The sequence below is a fragment of the Sorex fumeus genome, unplaced genomic scaffold (assembly GCF_029834395.1).
Source record: "Sorex fumeus unplaced genomic scaffold, SorFum_2.1 ptg000072l, whole genome shotgun sequence".
Taxonomy (NCBI): Eukaryota; Metazoa; Chordata; class Mammalia; order Eulipotyphla; family Soricidae; genus Sorex; species Sorex fumeus.
The window spans coordinates 52,802,851-52,830,824 of NW_026606129.1; the positions used below are offsets into that span (position 1 = coordinate 52,802,851).

The 27,974-nt window shown below is 62.1% G+C and overlaps 2 protein-coding genes across 3 annotated transcripts in view; one reads left to right on the top strand and one right to left on the bottom strand.

Annotated features, from left to right (window-relative positions):
• On the top strand, window positions 1-25,232 carry STAB1 (stabilin 1). 2 transcript variants are annotated; one of them, XM_056129232.1, is made up of 69 exons: window positions 1-134; window positions 3,331-3,467; window positions 3,696-3,811; window positions 4,063-4,148; window positions 4,217-4,286; window positions 4,599-4,694; window positions 4,859-4,969; window positions 5,277-5,473; window positions 5,591-5,721; window positions 5,895-6,022; window positions 6,218-6,303; window positions 6,483-6,620; window positions 6,691-6,834; window positions 6,939-7,001; window positions 7,242-7,355; window positions 7,450-7,503; window positions 7,717-7,797; window positions 8,021-8,179; window positions 8,828-8,890; window positions 9,085-9,180; window positions 9,940-10,026; window positions 10,744-10,855; window positions 11,172-11,358; window positions 11,444-11,537; window positions 11,658-11,816; window positions 13,177-13,272; window positions 13,681-13,776; window positions 13,900-13,947; window positions 14,094-14,224; window positions 14,361-14,472; window positions 15,113-15,190; window positions 15,269-15,367; window positions 15,456-15,554; window positions 15,940-16,071; window positions 16,264-16,395; window positions 16,510-16,566; window positions 16,774-16,857; window positions 17,171-17,366; window positions 17,454-17,549; window positions 17,638-17,680; window positions 17,759-17,835; window positions 17,976-18,101; window positions 18,272-18,345; window positions 18,480-18,554; window positions 18,759-18,881; window positions 19,176-19,223; window positions 19,442-19,519; window positions 19,607-19,753; window positions 19,992-20,132; window positions 20,238-20,297; window positions 20,625-20,801; window positions 20,883-20,969; window positions 21,058-21,207; window positions 21,296-21,349; window positions 21,438-21,639; window positions 22,097-22,246; window positions 22,352-22,456; window positions 22,576-22,683; window positions 22,764-22,957; window positions 23,051-23,195; window positions 23,282-23,415; window positions 23,514-23,679; window positions 23,776-23,885; window positions 23,987-24,106; window positions 24,182-24,331; window positions 24,410-24,514; window positions 24,603-24,749; window positions 24,828-24,944; window positions 25,023-25,232. In XM_056129232.1, the coding sequence occupies exons 1-69, from the start codon at window positions 57-59 to the stop codon at window positions 25,077-25,079; spliced, it is 7,713 nt and encodes a 2,570-aa protein (XP_055985207.1). In that variant the 5' UTR covers window positions 1-56; the 3' UTR covers window positions 25,080-25,232. The 2 variants fall into 2 exon arrangements, with proteins under 2 accessions (XP_055985207.1, XP_055985208.1); XM_056129233.1 differs by having other exon boundaries at window positions 6,694-6,834.
• NT5DC2 (5'-nucleotidase domain containing 2) overlaps window positions 25,108-27,974 on the bottom strand; it is a 7,552-nt gene continuing 4,685 nt past the window's right edge. Inside the window, exons 9-14 of the mRNA XM_056129236.1 lie at window positions 27,845-27,946; window positions 27,621-27,702; window positions 25,958-26,044; window positions 25,718-25,858; window positions 25,566-25,630; window positions 25,108-25,474 (exon numbers count right to left, since the gene is read on the bottom strand). Of these exons, the coding sequence (XP_055985211.1) occupies window positions 25,213-25,474; window positions 25,566-25,630; window positions 25,718-25,858; window positions 25,958-26,044; window positions 27,621-27,702; window positions 27,845-27,946 (739 nt within the window). The 3' untranslated portion in view covers window positions 25,108-25,212. The remainder of the gene's footprint in view (window positions 25,475-25,565; window positions 25,631-25,717; window positions 25,859-25,957; window positions 26,045-27,620; window positions 27,703-27,844; window positions 27,947-27,974) is intronic.

Below are 27,974 nucleotides of genomic sequence, written 5' to 3' on the forward strand. Positions count from 1 at the left end.
CTGGTTCCCCAAACCAGCCCCGACTGCCCGGACACTGCGCCTGCCAGCCACCAGCCATGGCAGGCCGTCGGGGCCTCTTGCTCTGCGTCCTGGCCTTCTGCCTGGCAGGCCCCAGCTTTGTCAGAAGCCAGAAGGTGAGTGTGGCCAGATTAGGGGGATGTGGCGCCCAGGCCCAGTGCGTGCACAGATTGGGCTCAGGTGTGGGGACCTGAGGGCAGCTGGCCTGCCTGGCCTTGTATGAGTAGGACCGGGGTGCTTCCCGCTCATCCCCACAGGCCCTGGCCTGTCTTGGCTACCTAGAGTGGCAGGGCTGTGTCGCTGTGCCCTCGATCTGCTGATGACCAGCCCCACAGTGTGGACAGCTGCCTGGGCTGTTCCAGCCCGAGGGTGAGGGGCACAGAGCCCATTCTCCTCCCCTCCCTGCCCTGGTGGGAACCTGGCCCTCCGGGGCCAGTAGGGCTGTGATTGTCTTGGTGCTGGACACATATTCACAGGAAGCCTGTGTGTATACGTGTGTCTGTGACACGTGTGTCACTGGGTATCTGGAGACAGTGGTAGCCCTGGGCATAGCCGGGCACTGGCCCTTGAGTCCCCCAAGTCCCTGGGCCCTGGCTCTTGTGATTCTCCCTAAGGGAACCCGGGCTCAGGGAGGAAAAGGCGGTCAGGCCTGAGTACCGCCAGGCCACATGGGGGCGGGGACAGACAGGGTCCCCAGGGGCATCTGTGGAGGGCTGCAGGTCCTGTCCCCTCTTTCCCAGAATTGTGGAGCTAGATTCACCTGTCAGGAGGCTGCCTCCCCTCAGGCCTGTGGCTGCCCCCATTCCTGCCTGATTACAGAAAGGACCAACTTCGAATTCCTCTTTCTGACAGACCAAGACGGGGCCCAGGGTCCTGGCACCCTCCTGCTCTCTCCCACTCTGCGTGAGCAGGAGTGGGCCAGGGCTTCCTGCCATGAGACCCACCTGGGGTGGGTGGAGGCAGGTCTTAGACTGCAAAGCTAAGCCTCATGGTGGGTGCCAGCGCTTCCCTGCCTCTGTTACCCCGTACGGATAACACAAAAGAATTTCACAGGCCTCGCCACCTCCTCATATTCGAGGGTCCGTGAGGGGCTTTAGGCTGCTATTTTCCCCTTGTCTGCGACTGAAAGCTCTGACCACCTCAGTCTGTGCTGGTCAGGGAAGGGTTCCAGGCTCCTGGCCTATGGACATGCTGGCAGCCCCCACCACACTCCCTCAGCCCCTCGGCCTCTCACCTTCCCTGCACCTCAATATCTATTAGCGAACAGACTCCAAAGGAGGGGACCGACCCGTGGGCCACACAGCTAATGAGGGACAGCCACAGGCCTCACAGACCAGGAAGGCTTCCTGGAGGTGGCTCTTAGCCTTTCAACAGCCCTTTCCCAAAGTCTCCGCATGTGCTAGGCATGTGCTGGGTGGGGGGGCATTGCCCCCCCCCCTCGGCCCCTGCTCTAACCTAAAGCAGGAGGAAACGGGAGGCTGAGGTTGGGGGGACCCTCCCTCCCAGAGGAGTTCGGGTTTGGGGGGCCTCCCTCCACCTGGAGCCCAGGCTGTGCTTTGGGAGATTCTTCCTCCGTCTCTCATGGCTTACCACCTCATCCTTCCACTTCTCCAGCAGCTGTGCCAAACTCAGGCAGGGAGGGGAGCAGGAGGGGCTGCACTGTCACGCTCAGGGGTTCCCAGGAGCCTGGGAAGGAGGGACTCAGATTCAGCACTCAGTCAGGTTTCAGCTGCAGGCAGAGGGATCAGGCCTGCCTCCATGCAGTTCCAGAGGGAAGGGGAATTTGGGGCCTGCCTTTCAAAAAAGCACTTACTAACACAGTAGCCTCCCCCCGAGCTGGACACACAGTCAGCTGCCACCAGCAAACCCTACTCTGCCAAGCGAGCGAGCATCTGGATTGTGCTGTCTCTACCCCGAGTCCCTCATCCCAGAAGTGTCCCAGGTGTGTCAGGGGGTCTTTCCTTCGACAACTGGCCCTAGGGCCCCAGGTGGCCACTGTACCCGATTGACCAGGTGGCACTCAGGGGAGCTCACTGCCCAGGATGCCTTTTGGCCTGAGCCAGCAGTGCTCCCGCCGCAAATTTCCCAACTTCCTAGAGGTTCCCTGGCTCAGCAAAGATGGAACCGGAGGGCAGATCGGGCGACCGCAACACCCAACGCCGCGCAGCATGAAGCTGAGGCCGCGCAAAGCAACTTCCCTCTTTGCAGACCGCAAAAAGTCATGAGCGGAAAAGAGCAAATCACAGCACAGTGGCCCCGGGCTCCCGTGCTCAGCTGAAGCCCAGCCTGGGCACTCTTCTCCTTTCCTCTGGCTTTGAGGGGTACACAGCTGCAGTCCGTCCTTGGAAAGAGATGTTGCTGGCTCCCTCTCTCTCTCTCTCTCTCTCCCTCTCTCTCTCTCTCTCTCTCGACCACATTGTGCTCAGCAGTTTTCAGACACAAACATCTTAAGCTTTTCCAGCCCCTCAAATCTCTCTCCCATCAGTCTTTGCTCCTCCCACTTGGAAGCAGGACCAGGAACTTTCATCCTTGAGGGGCCCCACAAATGCCTGATGCTGGGCTTGGGGAACTTGTGGGCATCAGCACTCAGGCCTCCAGCAACAGGATGTCCTTGGTCCCTTCCCCACTCCCCCCGCAGTGACCCTGTGGTGCGGGAGTGAGGAACGAGGGGTCAGGGGTCAGACTCAGAGTCTCATGCATGCGAAGCCCACACTCTGCCTGTTGCATCCCCCCCCCCCCCCCCGACCGCAGCCCTCCTCTTTTCTTTATTTTTATTATTTGGCTGTTGTTTTGGGGGCTACACTCAGCTCAGGGATCACTCCTAGCAGTGCTCAGGGGTTTATATGAGGTGCCAGGGCAAGCTCCCTGTCCACTGTCCTCCCTCTGGCCTCTCTTCTTTATTTTTAAGTAGAAGCCAGAGTGAAGACACTTGCCAGGTTCTGGTCCCTGGTGGCAGCTTTCTGGGGCTCAGGCTCCTCGTCTGAAATGGGCTGAAACAAAATGGTGTATTCTCGTGGCATCAAAGGTATAGACTAAGGCTGCAGGGCATGCTTTTGAGACCCTGGTCAAGGACTTGGCACACATTGATAGTAACAAGCTGGTGATGGGGCCCCACATGTCCACTGAAGAGCTGATGCCTGAGAGGGTCCGTGAGGACAGGGCCAGGTGCAGGCCTGACTTGGAGTTCTGTGGGGAGGAACTGGGAGGTGCAGGCCTAAGAGCCTTGTGTGGTGGAACTGGTTCAAGCCTGACTCGGAGCCCCGTTGCGGGGAACTGGGAGGTACAGGCCTGACTCGAAGCCCCACACCACAGGTGCACTCCAAACGCTGTGACGTAAAGACCAAGTTTGTCACCCACACACCTTGCACTGCATGTCCTGCCATCAAGAAGCGGGTATGTCCCCTTGGCTGGATTCGGCAGTTTCCGATGAAGATCTCCCAGGATTGTCGGTGAGACCCCCAAGCCCCCTGCTGCCCTTCCTGGAGGGTTCGGGGGCGGCTGGGACATAACCTACAGGCCTGGGGGTTGAGGACCTTCTCTCACCTGCCAGCCCCTTGGCAAGAAGGTAGAGGGCTGCGGTGGTCGGGGAGCCCCTAGGTCAGGCCTCGTGCAGGCCCTTGACTGGGAGCAGGAGGCTGGGGACCCTGCCCAGCGCCCTGCCTGTCCTCTGCCCACAGTTACGAAGTGCAGCTGGGGGACGCACTGGTGGCCATGAGCGGCTGCAGCATTGAGTGCTGGAAGGACGTGGTACAGAAGGCCTGCTGCCCCGGCTACTGGGGGTCCCAGTGCTACGGTATGGGGTCCTGGAGCTATAGTATGAGGGTATGGGGGTTCCAGGGCTATGGTAGAGGGGTCTCAGTCATGTTCCTTGCATCCCCCCTAAGTCCCCTTTAGCACCGCCTGTTTCCTCTAATGGGTTGTTCATGAAGTTCTTTCTGGTGGCTGCTTTGGGGAAGAGGCTGAGCCTGGGGATCCCCAGAGCTTCTGGGGTCAGGGGTGACTGAGTGCTTTTGTGGCAGAGCTAAGTTATGGGGGGTTTCACAGAGTGTCCTGGGGGTGCCAAGAACCCCTGCAGCGGTCACGGGACCTGCCTGGACGGGCTAGACAGAAATGGGACCTGCGTGTGCCAGGTAAGGGCCACGTGGGTGGGTGTAGGGTGCTGCGCGGGGCAACGCTCACGCGGTACACCCCCTGCCAGGAGAACTTCGGGGGAACAGCCTGCCAACAGTGCCGGGACCCCAACCGCTTCGGGCCTGACTGCCAGTCAGGTGAGCGCTGACAAGGCATGGGGCGGGCCAGCAACCAGGGTGGGGGGCCACGGGGATCCAGGCCTGCAGTCAGCCTCCACCAGCCCCACCAGCCCCTCAGCCTTACACCCCCACCTAAGGGACCCCCAGAATCTGATTATGCTGTTGGGGAGACTTCACCAAACCCCATTTTGGGCCAGAACCTGGGTTCTCACACCCGCAGATCAGCTCTACTCTCGTGGGCTGGGCTTCCGGGCCGAGCTTGGAAGTTCAGTGGGCAGGGCCCTATGTCTGGGGGTGAGAGGTGTCTCATCTGTCCCTGGTGTCCCCCAGAGTGCAGCTGCGTGCATGGACTGTGCAGCCACGGGCCACTGGGGGACGGCTCCTGCCGCTGCTTCGCCGGCTACACCGGCCCCCGCTGTGACCAAGGTGAGGGGGTCTCTGGGGCCAGAGTCAGAGGCGGCGCTGATTGCTTCTAAGCTGGCCGATGGGAAGAGGGGGGAGGCCTGGCCAGGACCACCCAGCACAGGGGGGCATCTTCCCTCTGTGGGGGACGGTGCTTCCTCCCAGACAGGTCTCTCTTGTCCCCTCAGAGTTGCCTGTGTGCCAGGCCCTGCATTGTCCCCAGAACTCAGAGTGTTCTGCCGAGTCGCCCACCTGCAGCTGTCTGCCTGGTCACGCCCGGGCGGGGTCGGAATGCCGAGGTGAGGGGTCCGTTCCAGGGCGGGGGTGTGAGAAAAATGGGGTTATGGAGAGAGGGCTGGGCTGGAGCACAAGCTTCGCTGTGCAGAAAGCCTGGCTTTCATCACAAGGTCCCCAAGCACAGGGCAGGTGTGGCCCGACCGGTCCCCAAAAGTAACCAAAAATACAAGGAAAGAGAGAGGAAAGAGGCTCTCCCCAGGCCCAGAGGAGCCTGCTCACACCAATTTGGGGCCACCCGGTGGGAGTGGTGGAGAAAAAGGGGCTCCCAGCTTCGGGCCCTGGAGTCCTGTCTCCTCTCTGTCCTGACAGCCCTTGACCCCTGCTGGCCGTCGCCCTGCTCCCCTCTGGCCAAGTGCCAGGTGAACCCGCAGGGGCAGGCGCAGTGTCACTGCCCTGAGAACTACCACGGCGATGGGAGGGTGTGTCTGCCCCACGACCCGTGCACCGTCAACTACGGAGGCTGCCCCAGTGACTCCACCCTGTGCCTGTACCAGAAGCCGGGCAAGGTTAGCCACCCGTGGCCCCTCGGAACTGGCCAGGGGAGAGGGCGTGCACCCCGGGGTGACAGAGCTCTGGGCCGGGCCAGGCTGCCCAGGTGACATGCCCTCTGCCCGCCGGGCCAGGCCTCCTGCGCCTGTAGGCCCGGCCTGCTCAGCGTGGCCCGGAACGCCTCTGCCGGCTGCTTCGCCTCCTGCTCCCCCCACACCTGCGACCGCTCAGCCACCTGCCAGGTGACCCCTGATGGGAAGACCAGGTGGGCACAGGGGCCTTGGGGTGGGGCCTGGGAGGGAGCAGGTAGGGGGGCTGGGCAGAGGCGGAGTGCACCCCGCACCGCCCCCCCCGCCTCCCGCATATCCTCTGCTGGGGGTGGGGGGCCTACGGGATGGATGGGTGCGGGACGAACTCACTCCTGCCCTGTACCCTCAGCTGCGTGTGCAAGGAGGGGGAGGTGGGGGACGGGCGAGCCTGCTACGGACACCTGCTCCACGAGGTGCAGAAGACCGGCCAGATCGGCGTGGTGTTCCTGCGTCTGAGGCTCGCCTTCACCATGCTGGGTGTGTGCCCCCGCCGTGACCCACACTGGCACCCCACTGCTGCCAGGAGGGAGGGGCAGGAGTAGGCTGGGCAGTGCGGGAGGAAGTCAGGAGGGAGCCCTCCAGGACCCTAGACCCAGTGCCCAGTCTAAACTCCCCCAAACCTTGGGCTAAGGTCTGAGTGTCTGACGCCCCCCCTCCACTGCCCCCCGCCAGACCAGGGCTGTCGGGAGCTCCTCACCACATCGGGCCCCTTCACCGTCCTCGTGCCGTCCGCCTATGACCCCTCCAGGAGTATGAATGTGAGACACCCCTCCCCCCGCCACGGCCCCGGCTCTCCCCTCCTCTCCCTGCTGGGCTTCAGGTCCCGAGAGAGCCCTGGGTCACCACCACCAGGGATCGGCCTTGTCCTCTTCACCGATTCGGTGAGCTGGCCGAGGATGATGTTGGTGACCAGTGCCCCGGGTCCCTGTGCCTGCAGGCCACCTTGGCACAGCAGCTCTGCCGGCAGCACGTGATCGCAGGACAGCACCTGCTGGAGGACTTGGGGACTCAGCACACACGCAGGTGGTGGACGCTGTCGGGGCAGCAGATCACCGTGACCTTCAACCGCTTCCTGGTAAGGGGGTAGCCTGTAGGGGGCAGGGCGGGCAGGGCGGGCGAGCAGTGAGTGTGAGTGCCCCCCGCAGCAGAAGCACACGTACATGTACAGCGACCAGCCACAGCAGACCTTCACCGTCCAGAACGCCAACCACCCCGCCGCCAATGGCGTCTTCCACCTGGTCACCCCTCTGCGGTGGCAGCCTCCGCCCACACTCCTGCAGGACCCCAGGGTGAGTCAGCATGCCCCCTCTCCCCACCCCAGGCCCACAGGGGACCTCAGTGAGGGGGGAGGTGAGGGCAGTTCTGGGGCCCCCATTTTCCTCTCTCCCAACAGAGAACCATCGGCCAGATCCTCGCGTCCACGGAGGCCTTCAGCCGGTTTGAGACCATCCTGGAGGTGCGTTGGGGGCCAGGCCTTAGCTTTGCGGCTCATCACAGTGGGGCTCTGCCTCCCTCCCAGGGACCCAGGCCTGGGCAGCACGGCCTGGCCCAGCCTTCTCCTAGGACCCCCATCGTCCAGAGGGTCTGCCTAGCAGGTCCTCTGCATCCCCCTGCCCCGAGTCTGGTGCAGCAGCAGGAAGCAGGGCTAGGAGGTGGGGCCGGCCCTGGCGCAGTCTGAGCTGCTCTTGCCCCACAGAACTGCGGGCTGCCCTCCATCCTGGACGGGCCCGGGCCCTTCACGGTCTTTGTGCCCAGCAACGAGGCCGTGGACAGCCTGCGTGACGGCCGCCTCATCTACCTCTTCACTTCAGTAAGCCCTCCCACAGGGGAGGAGGGGCTGTGGCTGGGGGTCCCGGGGCTTCCCACCCTGGGCCTCCAGCAGCCAACCCTCTCTCCCTGGCCAGGGTCTGTCCAAGCTGCAGGAGCTGGTGAGGTTCCACATCTACAACCATGGCCAGGTGTGTGGTTGTCTCTTCCAGGCCCTGCAGCTGGGCTTCCAGGGGGCGAGGGGGTGGCGTGCGTTGGGGGTGGTCTGCAGGTGTCTTTCTTCCCAAGGGCTCCTTTCCCTCTCTCCCCCGCTCTGGACTGAGAGCAGAGAGAAACAGAGCCCTAGGAAGGGGAAGCCGGAAGGGGAGCGGGGCCCACTGAGGCCGCCCTCTCCTCCACCCCAGCTGACTGTGGACAAGATCATCGCCAAGGGCCGGATCCTCACCATGGCCAACCAGGTCCTGGCAGTGAACGTCTCTGAGGAGGTTAGAGCAGAGAGTGGGGCTGCCTCGGGGTGCAGGGCTCACAGTCGGGGAGCCGGGCTGGAGCACCTTGCAGGGCTCCGGGGAGGAGGCCGGAGCATGTGGGTGAGCTGGGAGGGGCCAGCAGCTCCTCCACAGAGGACAGGGACAGCCCCCTGCACGGCCTCCCCGGGGGCCCTGGGCTGCAGAGGCGCAGCCGGATGGTGGCTCACTGGCCTCGCCGCAGGGGCGCATCCTGCTGGGGCCGGAGGGAGTCCCACTGCAGAAGATGGACATGCTGGCCGCCAATGGCGTGATTCACATGCTGGACGGCGTGCTGCTGCCCCCCACCATCCTGCCCATCCTGCCCAAGCACTGTGACGAGGAGCGGCACCAGATCGTGGAGGTGAGCACCCGTGAGAGCCTGGAGCCCCTGGGTACGGGGCAGCTTTGGGGAGAAGCCCTTGTTCTCCTTCTCTAGTGAGGGGGGAGGGTGCTGGCCATGGCTCAGAGTGGATGCTGGCCCTGCGCAAGCTTGGTGATCTCAGGGTTGGACCTGGAGGGCCACTGGCACCTGCCAGGCAAGAGACGCCCCTTTGGCCTGTGGAGCCCTTTAAAGTCCCACTTTTCCAGCTCAGATAGAGAAGGGACCACCAAGTAAAGGGTGCTTGAAGGGCCTGCTCAGGATGGGAGATGCAAGCTGAAAGTAGATTATACACTGAACATGATGGCCACTCAATACCTCTGTTGCAAACCACAACACCCAAAAGGAGAGAGAGAGCAAAAGGGAATGCCCTGCCACAGAGGTCGAGGGGGCGGGAGGGGGGTATGAGGTGGGGGTGGTAAGGGGGATTCTGGGATCATTGATGGTGGAAAATGGGCACTGGTGGAGGAATGGGTACTTGATCATTGTATAACTGAAATGTAAGCAGGAAAGTTTGTAAGTCTGTAAAAAAAAATTTTTTTTTTAAATAATAAAGTCCCACCTTTCCTCCTACCCTGCTGATCCCCACGGGGCCGCAGCGGTCTCTGAGCACTGTCCCCTTCCTGCCAGGGCTCCTGTGTGGACTGCCAAGCACTGAACACCAGCACGTGCCCACCCAACAGTGTGGCACTGGTGAGCATGTCCTCATCATGAGGGCCAGTGGGTGGCAGCCGGGCGAACATAGGTCATGGTGGGTGGGAGGACAGAACCCCTCAGCCCACCCAGGAGGGATCTACTGGAGGGGGTAGGGGGTGTGGCCCCTTGACCAGCTGTTGGGTGGGAGGCTCAGCTCCATTCCTGCAAACTCACCAGCTCTGTACCCTCAGGACCTCATTCCCAAGGAGTGCGTGTACGTCTACGACCCCATGGGACTCAATGTCCTGAAGAAGGGCTGTGCCCGCCACTGCAACCAGACTGTACTGGTGAGGGTGGGCAGTGGGGTCCTGACTGTGTGTGGAGTTCTGACTGTGTGTGGGGTCCTAACTGTGTGGGGGTCCTGACTACGAGGATCCTGACTGTGTGTGTGGGGTCCTGACTGTGGAGGGTCCTGACTGTGTGTGGAGTCCTGACTGTGTGTGGGGAGTCCTAACTCTGTGGGGGTCCTGACTACGAGGGTTCTGACTGTGTGGGGGGTCCTGAACTGTATGGGGTTCTGACTGTGTGGGGGTCCGACTGTGTGTGGGGTCCTGACTGTGTGTGAGGTCCTGACTGTGTGGAGTCCTGACTGTGTGGGATCCTGAGTGTGGGGGGTCCTGACTGTGCTATGGGGGTCCTGAATGTGTGTGGGGTCCTGACTGTGTTGGCGTCCTGACTGTGAGGGGTCCTGACTGTGCTGTGGGGTCCTGACTGTGTGTGGGGTCCTGACTGTGGAGTCCTGACTACGTGGAGGGGTCCTGACTGTGCTGTGGGGTCCTGACTGTGTGGGGGTCCTGACTGTGTGTCGGGGGGGCTGATTATGCTGTGAATTTGGGGACCCCTGACATAGGGTGAGTGGGGGTGGGACCTGACCATCCGGATAAGGCCGGGATTTACCTGGGACCAAGATTCACTTCTCCAGGATCCCAGCTGGGAACTGCTTTGTGCCCCAGCAAGGAAGAGAGCACCAACCTCCCCCATTCCCGACTCTAGGCTAGGGAGTTGGTCCTGCTGGGTCTCAGTCCCCATTTCTCTTTCTCTTGCAGAAACCCGGCTGCTGCAAAGGGTTCTTCGGGCCAGACTGTGCGCAGTGTCCTGGGGGCTTCTCCAACCCCTGCTACGGCAAAGGCAATGTGAGTCCCTGCCGGCCCGCGGGGAGGGGACAGGGGGAAGGCTGGGCTACTGCCCCAACCACAGCCCCATTATTTTCATTATGAATAATTGAGTTAATACATTTTTTGCATTGATTTTCATAGAGGATGCTAGTTAATAGCTTCCTTTCTGTTCTGTTTGTTGTTTTATTTATTTTTTTGGTTTTGGTTATTGGGTCACATCTGGCAGTGCTCAGGGCTGACTCCTGGCTCTGCACTCAGGAATCACTCCTAGGGGGGCTCAGGGGACCATATGGGGTGCTGGGAACTGAGTCTGGGTTGGCTGCGTGCAAGGCAAGCGTCCTCCCTGCTGTTCTATTGCTCTGGCCCCTGTTAATTGTCTTTGGGCCACACCTAACTCTGGAGTTGGCCCTGGTGGTGCTCAGGCGACCAGGTGGTTCTGGGGATTAAACCGGAGTCCTGTGCCCCGGCCCCTAGAGCCCTCCCCTGGGCCGTGTCTGTTTTTGCCCCTGTGGCACTGTCACTTCAGCACCCTGGCCTTGGCAGCAGCTGGAGTTGGCCAGGTGGAATGAATGACAGCCACGGCCAGCTCTGGGGCCAGTGACCTGCCAGGAGGCTCAGCCTTTGGAGACCTCAGTGGTCTAGAAAAGTCTCTTCTAGGGGGCAGAAGCTCCAAGTGAGCAGGGCAGGGAAGCGGGTACCCCTTTCCGTGGCTGACGCTGCCACTGTCCACCCCAGTGCAGTGACGGAGTGCAAGGCAACGGAGCCTGCCTCTGCTTCCCCGACTTCAAGGGCCTGGCCTGCCACATCTGCGCCAGCCCGAACAAGCACGGCGAGCAGTGCCAGGATGGTGAGCGGGAAATGGGCTCGCAGGGAAGGGGGCGGCCAGAGGAACCGAAGGAGAATTGAGGGCATCTCCTTCACCGGGGCCAGCCCCAGAGATAGCAGGTCTCACAGACGCAGTGGAAGGAGGTGCTCAGAACTTCCTGGGTGGGGGAGCAGGGGCCAAGCCAGAAGGGGTGACTTGGAGCAGAGTGCCCCCCTGAGATGTCCTCTTGCCTTTTGGGACTCTGAAGGCAAACTGAGTCCCAGGGGCCCCAGTCCCAGTGCCCCAACTCTGCTCCAGCTGCCCCCAAGCTCCTAGCCCTGACTCTGTGTCCCTGCAGACTGCGGTTGTGTCCACGGTCTCTGCGACAACCGTCCCGGCAGTGGGGGGGTGTGCCAGCACGGCACATGCGCCCCAGGCTTCAGCGGCCTCTTCTGCAATGAGTCCACACGGAGCTGCGGGTCCTCAGAGCAGGCCCAGAGCTGCCACCCGCAGGCCCGCTGTGTCAGCCAGGAGGGCGTGGACAGGTGAGCACCCCGCCTGCATGCCCCAGACGCCAGACTCACAGACTCCCTGGGACTCACCTGAGACCCCTCCTCCCGCCCCCTCCAGGTGCCTCTGTCTGGATGGTTTTGAGGGCGATGGCTTCTCCTGCACACCCCACAACCCCTGCTCCCTCCCAGACCGCGGTGGCTGCTCCGAGAATGTCAGTCTAGTGCCCCACCCTGTGTCCTCAGCCCGGGTTGGGGGGCGGGGGGGAGTGGCACGTCCTGGCCCGTTGCCCACGGCCCCGAAGCCTTAAGTCCTGTGCTGGTGGCTCTCACAGGCGGAGTGTGTTCCGGGAGCCCCCGGCACCCACAATTGCACCTGCCACAAAGGTTGGACGGGGGACGGCCGCGTCTGTGTCGCCATCGATGAGTGTGAGCTGGACGCACGGGGAGGCTGCCACGCCGACGCTCTCTGCAGCTACGTGGGACCAGGGCAGGTGAGTGGCTGGGGCGGGGGAGCGGCCGGAGCAGGGGAGCAGCCAGGCCTCCCTCCCAGGAGCAGAGTCTCAGCCTGGGCTTGGGAGTCATGACACACAGGAAGTCTGTGGTTCTGTGACGCCGAGTCGCTTGAGCTGGGAGTCACCCGTGCGTGCCTGGCCCGTGCTTGGCTCAGGCATTTGATGGTGAGCAAGGCAGCCACAGACTCCCAACCCAGAAGAGAAAAATCACCAAATTTAAATTTTTTCCTTATTCCCCGCTCCTCACCCCTGCCCTTCTTTTATTCTTTTTTTTTTTTTTTCTGTGCTGCTGTTGTGCTGGCCAAGGATTGCGCACACTTGCTGGGGGCTGCACTCTTTAGTTATTTTATTTTTTCCTTTGGCTTTTGTGGGTCACATCTGGCGATGCTCAGGGGTTACTCCTGGCTCTGCACTCAGGAATTACTCCTGGAGGTGCTCAGGGGACCATATGGGAGGCCGAAGATCGAACCCGGGTCAGCCACATGCAAGTCAAATGCCTCTCTGCTGTAGTATCACTCAGGCCCCTCTTTATTTATTTTGCTTTCAGGTTCACACCCAGTGGTGCTCAGGGATCCCTCCTGACAGGGCTCAGGGACCATATGTGGGGTCAGAGATTGGGTCCTGTAGCTTGTGCACAAAGCAAGAGCCTTCCCTGCTGCTCCGTTCCACCATCCCTGGGGGCTGTACCCTTTATCGAGGTGCCTTCCCACATCCTGGTTGTGGTGCTCCCCGGGAATCACACGTACTTTGCCTGAGTGTATGTGCGCGTGTGCGCGCGAGGGGACGCGCACGTGCACACACCCCTGGCTGCCTGCAGCAGAAATTGCTCACTGCCCCAGGGATGGCGAAAAGCTGAGTTGCCGGATCACTGTACTCAGCACAGGTGCCAGCCCTGGGTACTGAATACGCATCTGCATGCTGGCCCGGTGGGCATGCCTGCACCCCTAGCACCATGGTCTTTAGACTTCTGGGAATCCAGGTCTGAAAAAAATCCAGGTCTGAAAACCCTTGGACAGGACAACAGCAGCAGGAGAAAAACAAAACAACAACAACAACAACAACAAAAACAGGGGGTGTGGGTTGTAAGTGAGTACATAGGGAGGGGTGTGGAGAGGGGAAAATTAATTCCCGGACTCCAGGAGCAGGATCTCAGGCCCAGAGCCTCCTATGGGAAGCATGTCAGGTCTAATGAGCCTCAGACTATACTGATCAGGAGGCCACCGCTGTCTGCGTCGAGGTCAGGACCAAGGTTACGGCCCCTGCCCAGTGCAGGCGGATCCACCTTGATGGGACATCTGGGTGGGTGCGGGATGAACTGAGCGCCTGCTCCCTCCTGCAGAGCCGGTGCACCTGCAAGCTGGGCTTTGCGGGGGACGGCTACACGTGTAGCCCCATCGACCCCTGCCGTGCCGGCAACGGTGGCTGCCACGACTTGGTGAGGGACCAGGGGACTGGGCAGGGTCTGGAGGGGCGGGGACAGCATCTGCACTCTGGGTGTCTGTATTGGGTCTCACTGGGATCTTTCCAAATCCCAAATCCCACCAGGTCACCCTGGTCCATAGGCTAGAGGTGTGATTCCTCTGCAAATCCAGCCCCCAGTCCCATGGGCCCCGTCCCTGCTCCTCTGTCACCCTGAGCTCCTCCTGCTCTCAGTTCAGCCCCTCCTGAAGGCCCAGATTCTCCCTCTCCTGGAAGTGCCCAGAGATTTGGGGGGGCAGGGCCAGGCATCCCCGGGGGTGACCTAACTGCATGCGGGGAGGGCGGGTGAAGACAGAGACCAGTAGGGTGCAGGTGCTGCCTCACGGACCACCAAGGTGCTGACTGCAGCTCATGTCCCCGCCAGGCCACCTGCCGGGCAGTAGGGGGCGGCCAGAGAGTCTGCAAATGTCCCCCCGGCTATGGCGGCGACGGCCTCAGCTGCTACGGGGACATCTTTCGGGTAAGTGGTCCCTCTCAGGCTCAGACACAGGAGAGTATGGTGGAGGGAGGCGGGCTTGGGGTCCTGGGGACAGGGGGTTTGGATTTGTCCCAAGACTTTGACCCCAGCCTTTGCCTTCCTTAGGAGCTGGAAGCAAACGCCCACTTCTCTGTCTTCTTCCAGTGGGTGAAGGTAGGATAGCGCAGGGCGCTGGATGCTCACAGCCTCTCTGAGAGCTGGGGTGGGGTATGAGCCTGGGGGTGCTGAGGGGGCGGGCAGCAGGCAGGTGCTGGCGGCTGGCGCTGCCTTCACCATCCCATCCCTTCTGTGCCCCGCAGAAGGCTGGTTTCACTCTTCCTGCCAACGGCAACTTCACAGTGCTGGTGCCCTCCGAGTCTGCCATCCGCAGGCTGAGCTCTGAGGACCAGGCCTTCTGGATGCAGCCCCGGCCACTGACCGAGCTGGTCAGGTGGGCAGCCAGGGGAACCTGGGAGGCACCGCTGGGAGAGATCCAGCCCCTCCCCAGAGGGGCTCAGGTTGGCCTGTGGGCACCTCTGGGGAAAGTGACAAAAACCGGTTTCCTGCCCCCTTATGGTGCCCCTCAGGGCCCATTTTCTCCAGGGTTCCCTGTCTGAGGAGGAGCTGGCCCAGCTGGGTGGGCAGGATGTGGCCACCCTGAACCCCACCATCCGGTGGGGGATCCGCAACATTAGTGGGGTACGTGGTGACCTTCATTTGTTCATTGATTATATCTGTCAGCTCTTCTATGGGACGCACTCAGCAGAGCTGGGGGGAGGGGGCAGGCCTGACAGTGGGGGCCTGTGCTGTGGCCCCCGTGGCTGGTCTCTGGTGCTGGTGAGGCGCTGATGCTTGAGCATCCCTGGTGGTTCTGGATCTACCTCGCAGCCTTGCACATGCTATGACTGAACTCTCTCCCATCCCTCTGTCTTGGGGGACATGCCTGGTGGTGTTCAGGGGCTACTTTCAGTGGGGGATATTCCTAGCAGTGCTTGGGAGACCACAAGGTAGTGCTGGTCCTCCAGCATGCAAAGCAAATGCTCCAGCTCTCCTGGACCGTGTCCTGACACCCCCCTACCCCCGCACAGTGATCTTTTAGCAGGCGAGGGGGCTGCACACAGGCTTCCAGACCAGGGTCTCCAGGGATGAACGCTGGGTCCTCTTGCCCTGCCCGGGCCAGCACTAGAGGGCGTGCCAGGCCCTTTTGCTGCTGGACTGGGTCTGCCTCAGCGGTGAGGGCCCAGCCCAGTTCTATTCTCTCCTGTCTAGTTTTTTGAGGCCCTGCACCTACTTGTAAGTGTCCCCTTGTGCCCAGATAGGTCTGCCTGTTGTCTTTTAGAGGGTCTGGGTGCAGAATGCCAGTGTGGCCGTGGCCGACCTCCTCGCCACCAACGGTGTCCTGCACATCCTCAGCCAGGTAGGGCAGGGAGGAGCAAGCAGGGCCTCTTGGGGCAGGCCTCCAAGGATCCGCTGACCAGCCCCTCACTGCCTGCAGGTCCTCCTCCCTCCCAGAGGGGACGTGCTGCCCAGGCAGGGCCTCCTGCAGATCCTGAAGTTGACACCCAGTTTCCACCTCTTTGGGGAGCTGCTGCAGGTAAGGGAATGGAGATGGGGGGGGGGTATGATCTGGAGCTGCTGCCCACTCCCCAGGGGCTGAGAACTGAAGGCAAGTGTGTCAACAGCGCCACGGGCTGGTGTCCCAGATTGATGCTGCCACAGCCTACACCATCTTCATACCCACCAACCACTCACTGGAAGCCCATGGCAACAGCAGCAGCCTGGTGAGGCAGGGGATGGGTGTGTGCATGTGTGCATGGGTGCTTGTGTGTTGTGTGTATGTGCATGTGCGTGCACCTGTGTGTGCGCATCTGTATGTATGTGTGTGTATGCCCCTGCTTGTGTGCACCTATATGCCTGTGCGCACATGTGTGTATGTCCATGTGCGTGCATCTGTGTGTGCATGCATCTGTGCGTGCGTGTGTGTATTCCCATGCTTGCGTGCATGTGTATGCCTGTGTGCACGTGTATGTGCATGCATGCGTGTGTGTGTGTGTGTGTGTGTGGTGGTGATGCAGAGGGGTCGGCATGGAGAGTGAGTCAAGCCCACTGAGAGCCCCAGGCTCGGGAGGGCGCCCTGCAGGGATACAGAGTGGACTGTCTCCCCAGGACGCGGACACTGTGCGCCAACACGTGATTCTGGGTGAGGCGCTGTCTACGGACACTCTGCGGAGGGGCGGCCATCGCAACTCCCTGCTGGGCCCCACACACTGGCTGGTCTTCTACAACCACAGCAACCAGGTTTGGGGGGACAGGGGAGCAGAGACCAGCCCCTCGTCCCTGCTCTTAAAGGTCCCTAGTCTTCAGAGCTCCTGCCCGGGAGCCCTCCACCTCTGCTCCACGGACCCCGTCCAGCCCCAAAGCGCCCCACCGCCCCTGAGGGGGAAGGCAGAGGGGGCCCGGTGACCTCTCTTCCTCCTCCCCGCCCTGCAGCCAGAGGTGAACCGTGTGCCCGTGGAAGGTCCCATAGTGGAGGCATCCGGCATTTCCCTGTACGGCATTTCCGGGGTCTTGACAGTGAGCTCAAGCCGCTGCCTGGAAAGAAGCCATGCTGAGGCCCTGAGGGTGAGAGTGGGGTGCCAGCCGGGCTGGGGGCAGTGGGGGCACGTAGGCACTTAGCTGTCAGCCCACACCAGAGAAAGGAAGGGTCTGACACACACCACCCACCCCCCTCCCCAGGAGAAATGTGTCAGCTGCTCCCGGAAGTTCCGCTGCACTCGGGGCTACCAGCTGGAGGTGAGGCTTGGCCGGTGCAGGCCTGGGCCAGGTGGGCCGGGAGGAAGGCCCAGAGGAGGCTCCTGCGTGGGGCCCAGACCTGGCTACGGGCTTCCTTGGTCTCCTCCTCAACTCTCTCCCTCGTTGACCTGCCTGACCCACTGACACCCGCAGTCCATCTGTCTGTCTCCTCACTCACTGCCCTGCCCACATCTGCCTCTGTTCCAGGAAACCCCCCGGAAGAGCTGTGTCTACCAGTCTGGCTACTCCTTCTCCCGGGGCTGTCTGTACACATGTACCAGGAAGATCAAGGTCTGCCCTGACGCCTCCTCTCCTGCTGGGCTGGAGAAGGGAGTGAGGTGGGGGGTCCAGTGGGGATCAGTCACATTTCAGGAGCAGACATGGGCTGGCCCTAGGGGAGCCCGAGGGGAGCGGTGATGGTCTGGGTTCCTGGAAGTGGGGGAAGGGCTCGGTGCTGCTCACTTTGGGGCCCGGCCCTTCTCTACTTGCTGCTGGGAGGAGTGTAGATGGTCATTCCTTGGGTCCAGCTAGCTTTGTGGTCCCCTTCCTCTCCCCCTGACATCTTACCTGGCCCGTGGGGGCCCTTCCCGTGCCCTTCCTGCAGGTGCCCGACTGCTGCCCAGGCTTCTTTGGCACGCTGTGTGAACCGTGCCCTGGGGGCCTCGGTGGCGTGTGCTCAGGCCATGGGCAGTGCCAGGACAGGTTCCTGGGCAGTGGGGAATGCCACTGCCATGAAGGCTTCCATGGGACCGCCTGTGAGATGTGCGAACTGGGCCGCTATGGGCCCAACTGCACTGGAGGTGAGGGCAGCCCCTGGGCCTGGTGTCCTGGCAGGGCTGGTGGCCAAGGTCCAGCAGGTGACTCCTGTCCTGCCTGTCCCCTTCCAGTGTGTCACTGTGCCCATGGGCTGTGCCAGGAGGGGCTGCAAGGGGATGGGAGCTGTGTGTGTGACGTGGGCTGGCAGGGCCTCCACTGTGACCAGAGTGAGTAGCCGCCGGGGTGGGGGTGTCTGGGAGGCGATGCAGGAGTGGGAACTGAAATCTGATGATGAACCATGCTCCTATCACCCAGAGATCACCAGCTCTCAGTGCCCTCAGTGTGACGTCAATGCCAAGTGAGTGCCTGTTAGGGGCAAGTGGGCAGGTGCGGAGTGGGGCAGACCCAGCTGACCTGCTGCTGTTCTCACTCCTAGCTGCATCCAGGACTCGGCTGCAGCCCCTACCTGTGTCTGTGCTGCAGGGTACTCGGGCAACGGCACCTTCTGCTCAGGTACGGCTAGGTGCCCCCCACCCCCAGGCCTTCTCCTGCTGTCCCCTTGGGTCCTCCCCCACTCTGACCTTTTCCTTTCTCATGAGTCTCCCCCCAAAAAATTCTGCTTCTTAAAACTCTCTGCGATTATCTTCCCCTAGAGGTGGACCCTTGTGCCCACAACCATGGCGGCTGCTCTCCCCATGCCAACTGCACCAAGGTGGCACCTGGCCAGCGGACATGTACCTGTCAGGACGGCTACTCGGGTGATGGGGAGCTGTGCCAGGGTGAGCATGGGACCCCGCCCCAGATGCTTGGGGTGCCAAGTCCAACTGGGAAGGAATGGCTAAGGGGCTCAAGAGGGCAGGGAGAATCAGGACAGGCACCTAACTGCACACTGGACAGAGATGGGGGGCTGCCCAGGATCTACCCCCTCAGCCCAGCGTCTCTGCCCTAGAGGTTAATGGCTGTCTCGTCCGCCACGGGGGCTGCCACGCACATGCAGTCTGCATCCCCACCGGGCCCCAGCAGGTGAGCACAGTGAGGGGGGCAGTGGGTTCTGGGCCATCCCCCCATTGCAGGCGGCCCCTTACACCAGGCCTGGAGAGGGGATGCTGGCCAGCACCTGGGCCCTAGCAGCACCCCCTGACCAGAACTTGGGACAGGTCTCCTGCAGCTGCCGTGACGGTTACAGCGGGGACGGCATCCGGGCCTGCGAGCTCCTGGACCCCTGCTCCCAGGTCAGGCCCCCAACCCTGTCCCACCCATATGGAGGTGGGGGGCAAAGGAGGGAGCCAGAAGCTCCCAGAGCCTCCCCACACCCCCAGTTCTGACTGAGGCATGGGACCTGGGATGTGGGGTGGGTGGGGACCTTCCCTAGGGCTGGTGGGAGCAGAGGCGAGGGGAAGCCTGACACCCAATCTCCAACCCCTATCCTGCCTCAGAGAAACGGGGGCTGCAGCCCCTATGCCGAGTGCAAGAGCACAGGGGACGGCCAGAGGACCTGCACCTGCAACCCGGCCCACTCTGTGGGGGATGGCTTCACCTGCCGAGCCCGCGTCAGCTTGGTAAGGGCGCCACCTGGCCCTCCCCTGGGTGCCGAACACCCTGGCCTCCATCAGACTCCCAGATTTCACCTTGATCCTGGTCCTGGCTGTGACCTCGAGCCTGACATCTGATTCTGTCTAGGTCTGACTCATGAGTTAGGATCCATTAATGCATCTTGAGCAAACAACCCCTCCCCTGTGGGCATTCCTTTCCCCAGCTCTGCCTTGGTCAGACATGGGCCATAAGTGGTAGGAGAGGCACCAGGTCCTGAACAGGGGGCACCCCAAATCTGAGATGACCTTCGGCCCCTGCAGGAACTCCTTCGGGACAGCCAAGCCTTGTTCTTCAGTCTTTACCTCTTGGTGAGTGATCATGGATCCCCCACTTCCTCCTGGTCGTCCAGGGCGGCTTAGACCTGCCTCTGGGTTCTGCCTCTGGGTTCTGTCTTCACCTGGAGGGCGGAGAGAGCTGTGTCTCAGACTGAGGTCTTGTCCAAAGGCCCTAGTAAGTCTGTGTGGGTGCCAGGTTGCCCACCCTCCCACTCCCATTTCCACTCAAGCTGTCGCCACCCACCCCCTAGGAATACAATGAGCTCAAGGGAGATGGACCTTTCACGATCTTTGTGCCCTACGCAGATCTACTGGCCAACCAGTCCCAGGTAACGCGGCGCCCGCCCCCGGGGGCCTAGGGAGGGACCTCCAGGGCTAGCAGAGGGAGCCCCCTCAACGCCCGCCTCTCCCGCCAGGATGAGCTGGCCCGCATTCGCGCCCAGCGCTCCCTTCTGTTCCGCTACCACGTGATTGGGTGCCGGCGGCTGCGGAGCCAGGAGCTGCTGCAGGAGGGCTATGCCACCACGCTCTCGGGGCACTCGCTGCGCTTCAGCGAGCGGGAGGTGAGCAGGCTGGCCCGCAGCGTCCCGCACGCCTGTGCCCTGCAATCTCCACGGCGGCGGGTGGGCTTTAAAGAGAGGTGGGAATTCCCACCCCCGCGGGCGGGCGTGTCCTAGAGCTAGGAGCGCGGAGGCTGGCGCGGGGCCTTGGCCCCGCCCACAAGGCCCCGCCCACAACACCCCACCAATCGGCTTCCTTCCACCCGGACCACGCCCCCACGCGCCCATGCCCCACCCCCAGGGCAGCATCTACATCAATGACTTCGCGCGCGTGGTGAACAGCGACCAGGAGGCGGTGAACGGCGTTCTGCACTTTATTGACCAAGTCCTGCTGCCGCCCGAGGCGCTACACTGGGAGCCCGGTGCGGCCCCCGTACCGAGGGTAATGACCTAGGCGCGGGTTCTGTGAGCTAAATGGCAGGCTTGGAGAGGACCTGGGTCTCTCCTCTCCCACCTGACCACAAAGCTCATGAGAACTTTTCTGCAGAGAAATGTCACCGCCGCTGCAGAAAGCTTTGGGTACAAGATCTTCAGCGGTCTTGTGAAGGTACCACCCCCGTGTGTGACCGTGTCTGTGTACCTGTCCCTGCCCAGACACCCGTGTGCTAACCCGTATTCCCCAGTGTGCCTACCTGTGCACTCACATGTGCGTGTAGACTTATGCATGCCCACTTCCCTACCAGTTGAGGTGGGTGCTGGCTGATTCCTGTGAGTATGCCCAGGTACAGATGCCCAGATGCCTGGGATGGCGTGACTGGTGGGAAGGGTCCCTGGAATCCTGGAGCTCTTTCTTGTGCTTGCAGTCCAGGCCCATAGCCCTGCTGATTGGTCTCGTGGGGGCTGTGACAGCCACACCTTTGCTCCTCCCCAACAGACAGCTGGCCTCCTGCCCCTGCTGCGTGATGGGTCCCACCGACCCCTCACAATGCTGTGGCCCACAGACGCAGCCCTGCGGGCGCTGCCACCAGATCGGCAAGCCTGGCTGTACCATGAGGACCACCGTGACAAGCTGGCAGCTATCCTGCGGGGTCATATAATCCGCAATGTCAAGGTGGGTGCACCTCTAGACCTTGGTCCCTGTGGTGCCACTGTGCCCGACTGCCCACCTCCAGCTGTGGTTTTATCTGTTCAGGCTTTGGCATCTGACCTGCCCAACCTGGGCTCCCTCCGCACTATGCATGGGACCCCTATTTCCTTCTCCTGCAGCCGTGCTCGGCCGGTGAGTTCAGGTTGCAGGCTTGAGGGAGAGAGGCGGGGTACATGAGTTGGGGGTCTTCAGAGCTCCATGGACCCCCCTCCACCTGCAGGGTGAGCTCCTCGTGGGAGAGGACGAAGCCCGCATTGTGCAGAGGTACATGCCCTTCGAGGGTGGACTGGCCTATGGCATTGATCAGCTGCTGGAACCTCCTGGTCTTGGCGCTCGTTGTGACCGCTTTGAGACTATGCTGCTGCGATTGGTGAGGGCAAGATGGGGCAGGACACAAACACTCCCCCCCTTCCCCGCTCTCTGAGCCTGCCGTGCCAGCTTCCCTGCCTCTCTTCCAGGTCTGCAGCATCTGTGGGCTGGAGCCACCATGTCCTGAGGGCTCCAAGGAGCAGGTAAGCAGCCTGGAGCTGGCTGTGAGGCCGGGGCAGGCCCCGTGTTTCCAGCTCAGACGTTTGCAGCCTGACTCCTCTTGGACTCCAGGGAAGCCCCGAGGCCTGCTGGCGCTACTACTCCAAGTTCTGGTCATCCCCGCCACTACATTCGCTTGGCCTGCGCAGTGCCTGGACTCGGCCCAGCTTCTGGGGCCAGCCTCAGAGTCTGGGCAGGGGCTGCCAGCGCAACTGTGTCACCACCAGCTGGAAGCCCAGCTGCTGCCCTGGCCACTACGGCAGTGAGTGTCGAGGTGAGTCCTGAGCAATGCTGTGTGCGCGTGCGCGCGCACACACACACACACACACACACACACACACACACACACACAGAGCGGGGGTCAGCTGGGAACAGCTGGGGATAGCTGGGGGCACCCCTCTGGCCAGTCTCAGAGAGTGTTTTCCCCTCAAATCAGGGGCAGGTTTGGCAAATGCCTTTTTCTGGAAGACATTGGCTTTTTGAGGTGTGTGTGTGTGTGTGTGTGTGTGTGTGTGTGTGTGTGTGTGACTTTTAAGGTGTGTGTGTGGGAGGGGGGAATGGTACATACATGAACTTGGGGCAGGACCTAGTAGGGGGTCTGGAGGGCCTCTAGGGCCCAAGGATCTGACCCATGGGGTATTGTCAGCTTCTGAAAGGCCCTGAGCGGGGGATACATGAGGGGTCCTGATAAGAGCCCCTGGCTTCTCATCTTGTCTTTCTGCCTCCCCTAGCTTGCCCAGGTGGTGCCAGCAGCCCCTGTAACGACCATGGTACGTGTCTGGATGGCATGAGCGGCAGTGGACAGTGCAGGTGCCATTCAGGGTTTGCGGGGACAGCATGTGAACTCTGTGCTCCGGGGTACTTTGGACCCCATTGCCAAGGTGAGTGGTGTAGCCCTCCCACCATGCCCGGCCATTGAGTGGGGTCAATTCTCTTGTTTCCTTGTGCTGATCCCATCCTCCTGCTTGTCCCCACCCCTACCCCAGCCTGCACCTGCACTGCCCACGGCCTCTGTGACGAGGGCCTTGGAGGCTCTGGCTCCTGCTTCTGCCTGGAAGGCTGGACAGGGCCACGCTGTGAGGTGCACCTGGGTGAGTGGCCCCAGTGCTTGTGCCTTATCTCAATGGCTGGGAGTGAGGGTGGGTGGGAGGAGGCCGGGGGACCACCTAGGACAGCAGCTACTAACCTCTGTGGGGGGTCTCGGGAGCAGAACTGAAGCCTGTGTGTACCCCACCCTGCGCACCCCAGGCTGTGTGCCGCACGGGCAATACCTGTGAGTGCAACCTGGGTTATGAAGGGGATGGCCACCAGTGCACAGGTGAGCAGGCAGGGGAATACCAGGGGCGACCCCCACCCTCTTCCTTTCATCTGGTCCCATGACTTTGTCTTGGCTTCCAGTGGCCAATCTGTGCCAGGATGGGAATGGTGGTTGCAGCCAGCATGCTACCTGCAGTCAGGAAGGGACTGTTGTCAACTGTACCTGCCTGGCGGACTATGAGGGTGACGGCTGGAGCTGCCGTGCCCGAGACCCCTGCGCAGATGGCCGGCGCGGGGGTTGCAGTGAGCATGCGGACTGCCTGAACACTGGCCCGGTGAGCAGGTGCAAGCCAGGAGGCAGTGTGGAGGGTCCACAGAGAAGATTTCCCAGTACCTGAAAGTGTGTGTCCCCCCCACCCCGTCTCCAGAACTCACGGCGCTGTGTGTGCCACGCTGGCTATGTGGGTGATGGGCTTGAATGCGTGGGGGAACCAGAGCCTCCTGTGGACCGCTGCCTGGACCAGCCACACCCCTGTCATGAGGACGCAGTGTGCACGGACCTGCACTTTCAGGGTGAGCTCCTGTTCCTGCTCCCTGGGGCCCCACTCTGCCTCACGGCCTCCCCGCCCCACCTCATCTTTCGGCTGTCCCTTGTGCAGAGAAGCGGGCTGGTGTCTTCCACCTCCAGGCTCCCACCGGCCCCTACGGCTTCAACTTCTCTGAGGCAGAGGCGGCTTGTGACGCCCAGGGAGCAGCCCTGGCTTCACTCCCTCAGCTCTCTGCTGCCCAGCAGGTGCGTGAGGCGGGGGACCTGGAAACCAGCCTGGGGCTGGAGGGTGGGGGCTCTCTGGTGGGGCCCGGGGTCTTAGCATCCCCTTCTGCCCTCCATAGCTGGGCTTCCATCAGTGCCTCGTGGGCTGGCTGGCTAACGGCTCGGCTGCCCACCCCGTCGTGTCCTCCGCGACCGATTGCGGTGACGGCCAGGTGGGCATCATCAGCCTGGGAACCCGTGAGAACCGCTCAGAGCGCTGGGATGCCTACTGCTACCGCCAGCAAGGTGTGCCGCCCAGGCCCCGCCCACCCGGGCCCCGCCCCGCCCACCCCACCAGGCCCCGCCCCTCCCGCCTCGCCCCATCCACCGCTTTTTCTGCAGATGTGTCCTGCCGGTGTCGCAGCGGCTTTGTAGGCGATGGGATCAGCTTCTGCAACGGGAAGCTGCTTGATGTGCTGTCTACCACGGCCAACTTCTCCACCTTCTATGGGGTGTGTGTCTGGTGGGGGAGGTTCCAGCCTCCAAGTGGGGGCGCACGCTAGGTGGGGTCCTTGTGGAGGGCCCGCCCACAGCCTTCTCCACACCCTCGCAGATGCTGCTGAGCTACGCCAACGCCACGCCACAGGGTCTTGCCTTCCTGGACTTCCTGGATGACGAGCTCACCTACAAGACGCTCTTCGTCCCGGTCAACAATGGCTTTGCAGACAACATGGTGACTAGCTGGGCTGCAGGTGGGCAGACTCATCTTCCATGGTGGGTCTAACCAACAGTGCCTGCTTTCACACAGACACTGAGTGGCCCAGACTTGGAGCTGCATGCCTCCAACGCCACCTTCCTCAGCGCCAACGCCAGCCAGGGGACCTCGCTTCCTGCCCACTCAGGCCTCAGCCTTGTGATCAGGGACTCAGACACCAACAGCAGCTCGGGGGTACCTCCAGTGAGTCTGGCTGCCGCTCCACCCCCACATCTAGCCGTGTCCTCACTGCCACTGGCACTACCACTACTCTCCCCACAGGCCCCAGGGACAGTGGTGGTGAGCCACATCATCGTGTGGGACATCATAGCCTTCAATGGCATAATTCATGCTCTGGCCAGCCCCCTCCTGGCACCCCTGCAGCCTGTGAGTTGGGGGCTTGGGGAGGAAGACACAGCACCACAGGGGCAGGGGACAACCCTAGCCACGTCCTGGACATCCTCTCTCTTTGCAGCGGGCCGTGGTGGCATCTGAGGGCCCTCCTGTGGCTGCAGGTGTGGGGGCTGTGTTGGCTGCCGGGGCCCTGGTGGGCTTGGCAGCTGGAGCCTTCTACCTCCGGGCCCGAGGCAAGACCACTGGGTTTGGTTTCTCCACCTTCCAGGTAGGATTTATGGGGTGAGGGAGACCTGAGTCCACAAATCTTGCTTAAAGCCCCTCACTATACCCCATTTCTCCCCAGGCGGAAGATGACGCTCAAGATGACTTCTCCCCGTGGCAGGAGGGGACCAGTCCCACCCTGGTCTCAGTCCCCAACCCTGTCTTTGGCAGCCACGATGCCTTTGGCGAGCCCTTTGATGTGAGTCAGGGTTAGGGGCATGACTGTATGGGCCCCGGGTATGGACCTGGCCCTGTCGCCAACCATGCCCCCCTGTAGGACTCACTCCTGGAGGACGACTTCCCTGACACCCAGAGGATCCTCGCGGTCAAGTGAGGCTGCTGGGCAGCGTGGCAGGCAGAGAGAGAGAGCACTTTTATTGCCTGTGTGGAATCGCCAGTGTGTGCGTGTGTGTGTACGTGTGTGTGTGTGTGTGTGTGCAGGGGGCGGGGTAACAATAAAGGCGCCCTCAGCGGATGTGGGCCATGTCACTGAGGAAGGGCGTCTTCATGCAGCCCGTGCAGAGCTGGTCCATCCAGAGTGGCGCCTCGTGCTGCAGGGGGGTGCGGCGTGGGTAGAAGGTGAAGTCCACGGGGTAGTGCAGCAGGCAGCTGGGCGAGGCCATGTAGAGGTCCGAGAAGCGCACGAGGCGCCGGGAAAAGTAGGTGGGGTTGTGGAAGGTGCGGAAGATGCTCCCGAACTGGGCGTTAAACAGGGCCTTGGTGACGCACCTGGGGAGGGAGAACCGGGCGCTCAGGGGGCGCTCAGGGGGCACTCAGCGGGCAGGGAGTGGGGGTGGGCTGCGATTCCCGCCCTACCCACCTCAACTCCTGCCGCTCCTTCATCCAGGTGGCCAGCACCTGCCGAGACTCCGCGTCCTGGTAGGTCTGGGGACACAGGGTGGGGTCCGTGTGGGCGTGCCTTTGGCCGCCCTGGGCCCCAGGGCCCCGACAGCTGCGAAGACGCCCGCCTACCTGCATGCGCTCCAGCAGCCCGGTGAGCGCCTGCTGCCAGGTCAGCGAGTGCATGTACTGCTCCGTGTTGATGATGCGGATCTCCCGCTCCAGCTCGGGGATGATGGCACCCGTGCGCCAGCCATGCCGCAGCATGAGGTCCTGTGGGCAGAGTCGCGGGGAGGCGGCTCGGGCTTCAGCAGCCGCGCGTGGGGAGCCCCGTCTGTGCTCCCGCAGCCCAGCCCTGTCTGCTCTGCTCACCGCTAGGTCGCTGTAGAGGTGGTCTCCGAAGTAGAGCACGCGGGGGCCGCGCCACTCCGTCAGGCGCAGGAAGTCGAACAGGTTTCCCTGGGGAGAGGTGGGGGCGCTGGGATGGAGCCAAGTGTGCCAAAGGGGCTCCGAGAGGGGGCCGAGCCCAGCCTGTTCCCCACCAGGCTTCCCAAGTCCCCAGAGGCGCCAGGCGCTCCAGCCGGATGCGGGGCTGCCCTTTCCCGTGGCCTTGCCGCTGCCTCCTCTGGCTTCTGGCCTCACGCCCTCCCCTCACACAGGAAGGGCTGCCTGCTGCAGAAGGAACCCTGCGGGCTGGGCACAGTCCCCTCACCCCGGGCCTCTCCTCCCTGTGCCCTCACACCCACCCGGGTTAGGTTGTGATGGAAAGTTCCCTGACTCAGTTCAGTTTTGGGGCCACACCCAGCAGCGCTCAGTAGCTCTTCCTGGCTCGGGGCACCCGGGACACTCCTGATGATGCTCAGACCATGCAGGAGTTTGGGCTGGGGCTCCCGAGTGCATACCACCCCTCTGCGCTATCTTCCTGACTCGGGTCTCCCAGTTTATGAGAAACAAATTGCAGCAGCATTACCCCCCCACCCCCCACCCCCGTCCTCAGCTTGTTCTTGGTTTCCCAAGGGTGCGTCCAGAGGGAGCCGCAGCCCACGGAAGCTCACTGGCTTTTCCTGCTCCAAAGCCAGAGAAGAGAGACTGAAAACACACCAGGCCCAAACTTAAACAGAGAAAGCCCACAGGGGAACAGAAATGGAGAGGCCCGAGTATGAAGCACCAGTGGCGGGCAGGAACCCCATCCCACAGTCGGGGCACAGATGCCAGCCAGGTGCTGTCAGAGTGGCCTTATGGGGGCCCAAAGGGAGAGAAAGGGCCCAGAGCAGGTGGCAGGAACAAGTTAATTGTCGAAACAAGCTCCAGTGGAGAGGGTGAGGAGCGGGGACCCCACAGAAGGGGGCAGAAAGAACGAGATGAACATGAAGGGTGTAGCCTGAAACAGCCTGGTGAGCCTGCATTTCTGCTGCTGCCAGGGCTGGCCTGTTCACAGCTCCTTTCTCAGGTCCAGGCTCCGAGCCTGGGAAGGGGCAGGAATCTCCTCACAAACATTTGAGCCACCTCGTATCAGCTCAGTTTGAGAATCCAAAAGTAGCATGTAGTGGGGGGAGTGATGGTACAGCGGGGAGGGCGCTTGCCTTGCGTGTGGCCGACCCTGGGTTGATCCCCGGCACCCCATATGGAACCCTGAGCAGCACCAGGAGTAATTCCCGAGGGCAGGCCCAGGAGAAGCCCTGAGCACTGCAGGGTGGGCAAAAACCAAACAGCAAAGAAACAAAGTGGTGGGGGCTGGAGTAATAGCACAGCGGGTAGGGCGTTTGCCTTGCACATGGCCGATCTGGGTTCTATTCCCAGCATCCTATATGGTCCCCTGAGCATCACCAGGGGTAATTCCTGAGTGCAGAGCCAGGAGGAACCCCTGTGTATTGCTGGGTGTGACCCCCAAAAAGGAAAAAAAAAGTGGTGAGTGTGGCAAACTTGACTATCTTCATGTCTGGTTCAGTAGACTCAGGGCCCCCTAGACTAGCAGCGCCAGGACCCCTCAGCCACTGAGGCCTGCGCCTCCTGCTGGGGCCACCCCAGGCCTCACCTGCCGGTAGATCTTGCCCTTCTCCAGGCGGGTGATGCGGTCCCACTGCAGAGAGCCCTTCTCATCCAGTTTCCGGAAAGGCCTGAAGTAGAGGTGCAGGGTTGGATTTCCGGTCTCAGGCAGAGGTTGGCTGCTTCACCCCCCACCCGACCCCCTACTTTGTAAAGGCCAGACCAGTACCCTCCCCCCACCCCGCCATGCTCCCCTCACCCACAGGCCCTTACTTGCGGCGGTCAGTGAAGAAACTGGGCTTGTCTGCCTGGACGATGACCACGTCAAAGAGCTGGCGCCAGTCTGGACCCACCATGTGTCGCATGCCCTTGTCCCTACAGGGGGCGGGGGGCACATCAGTCT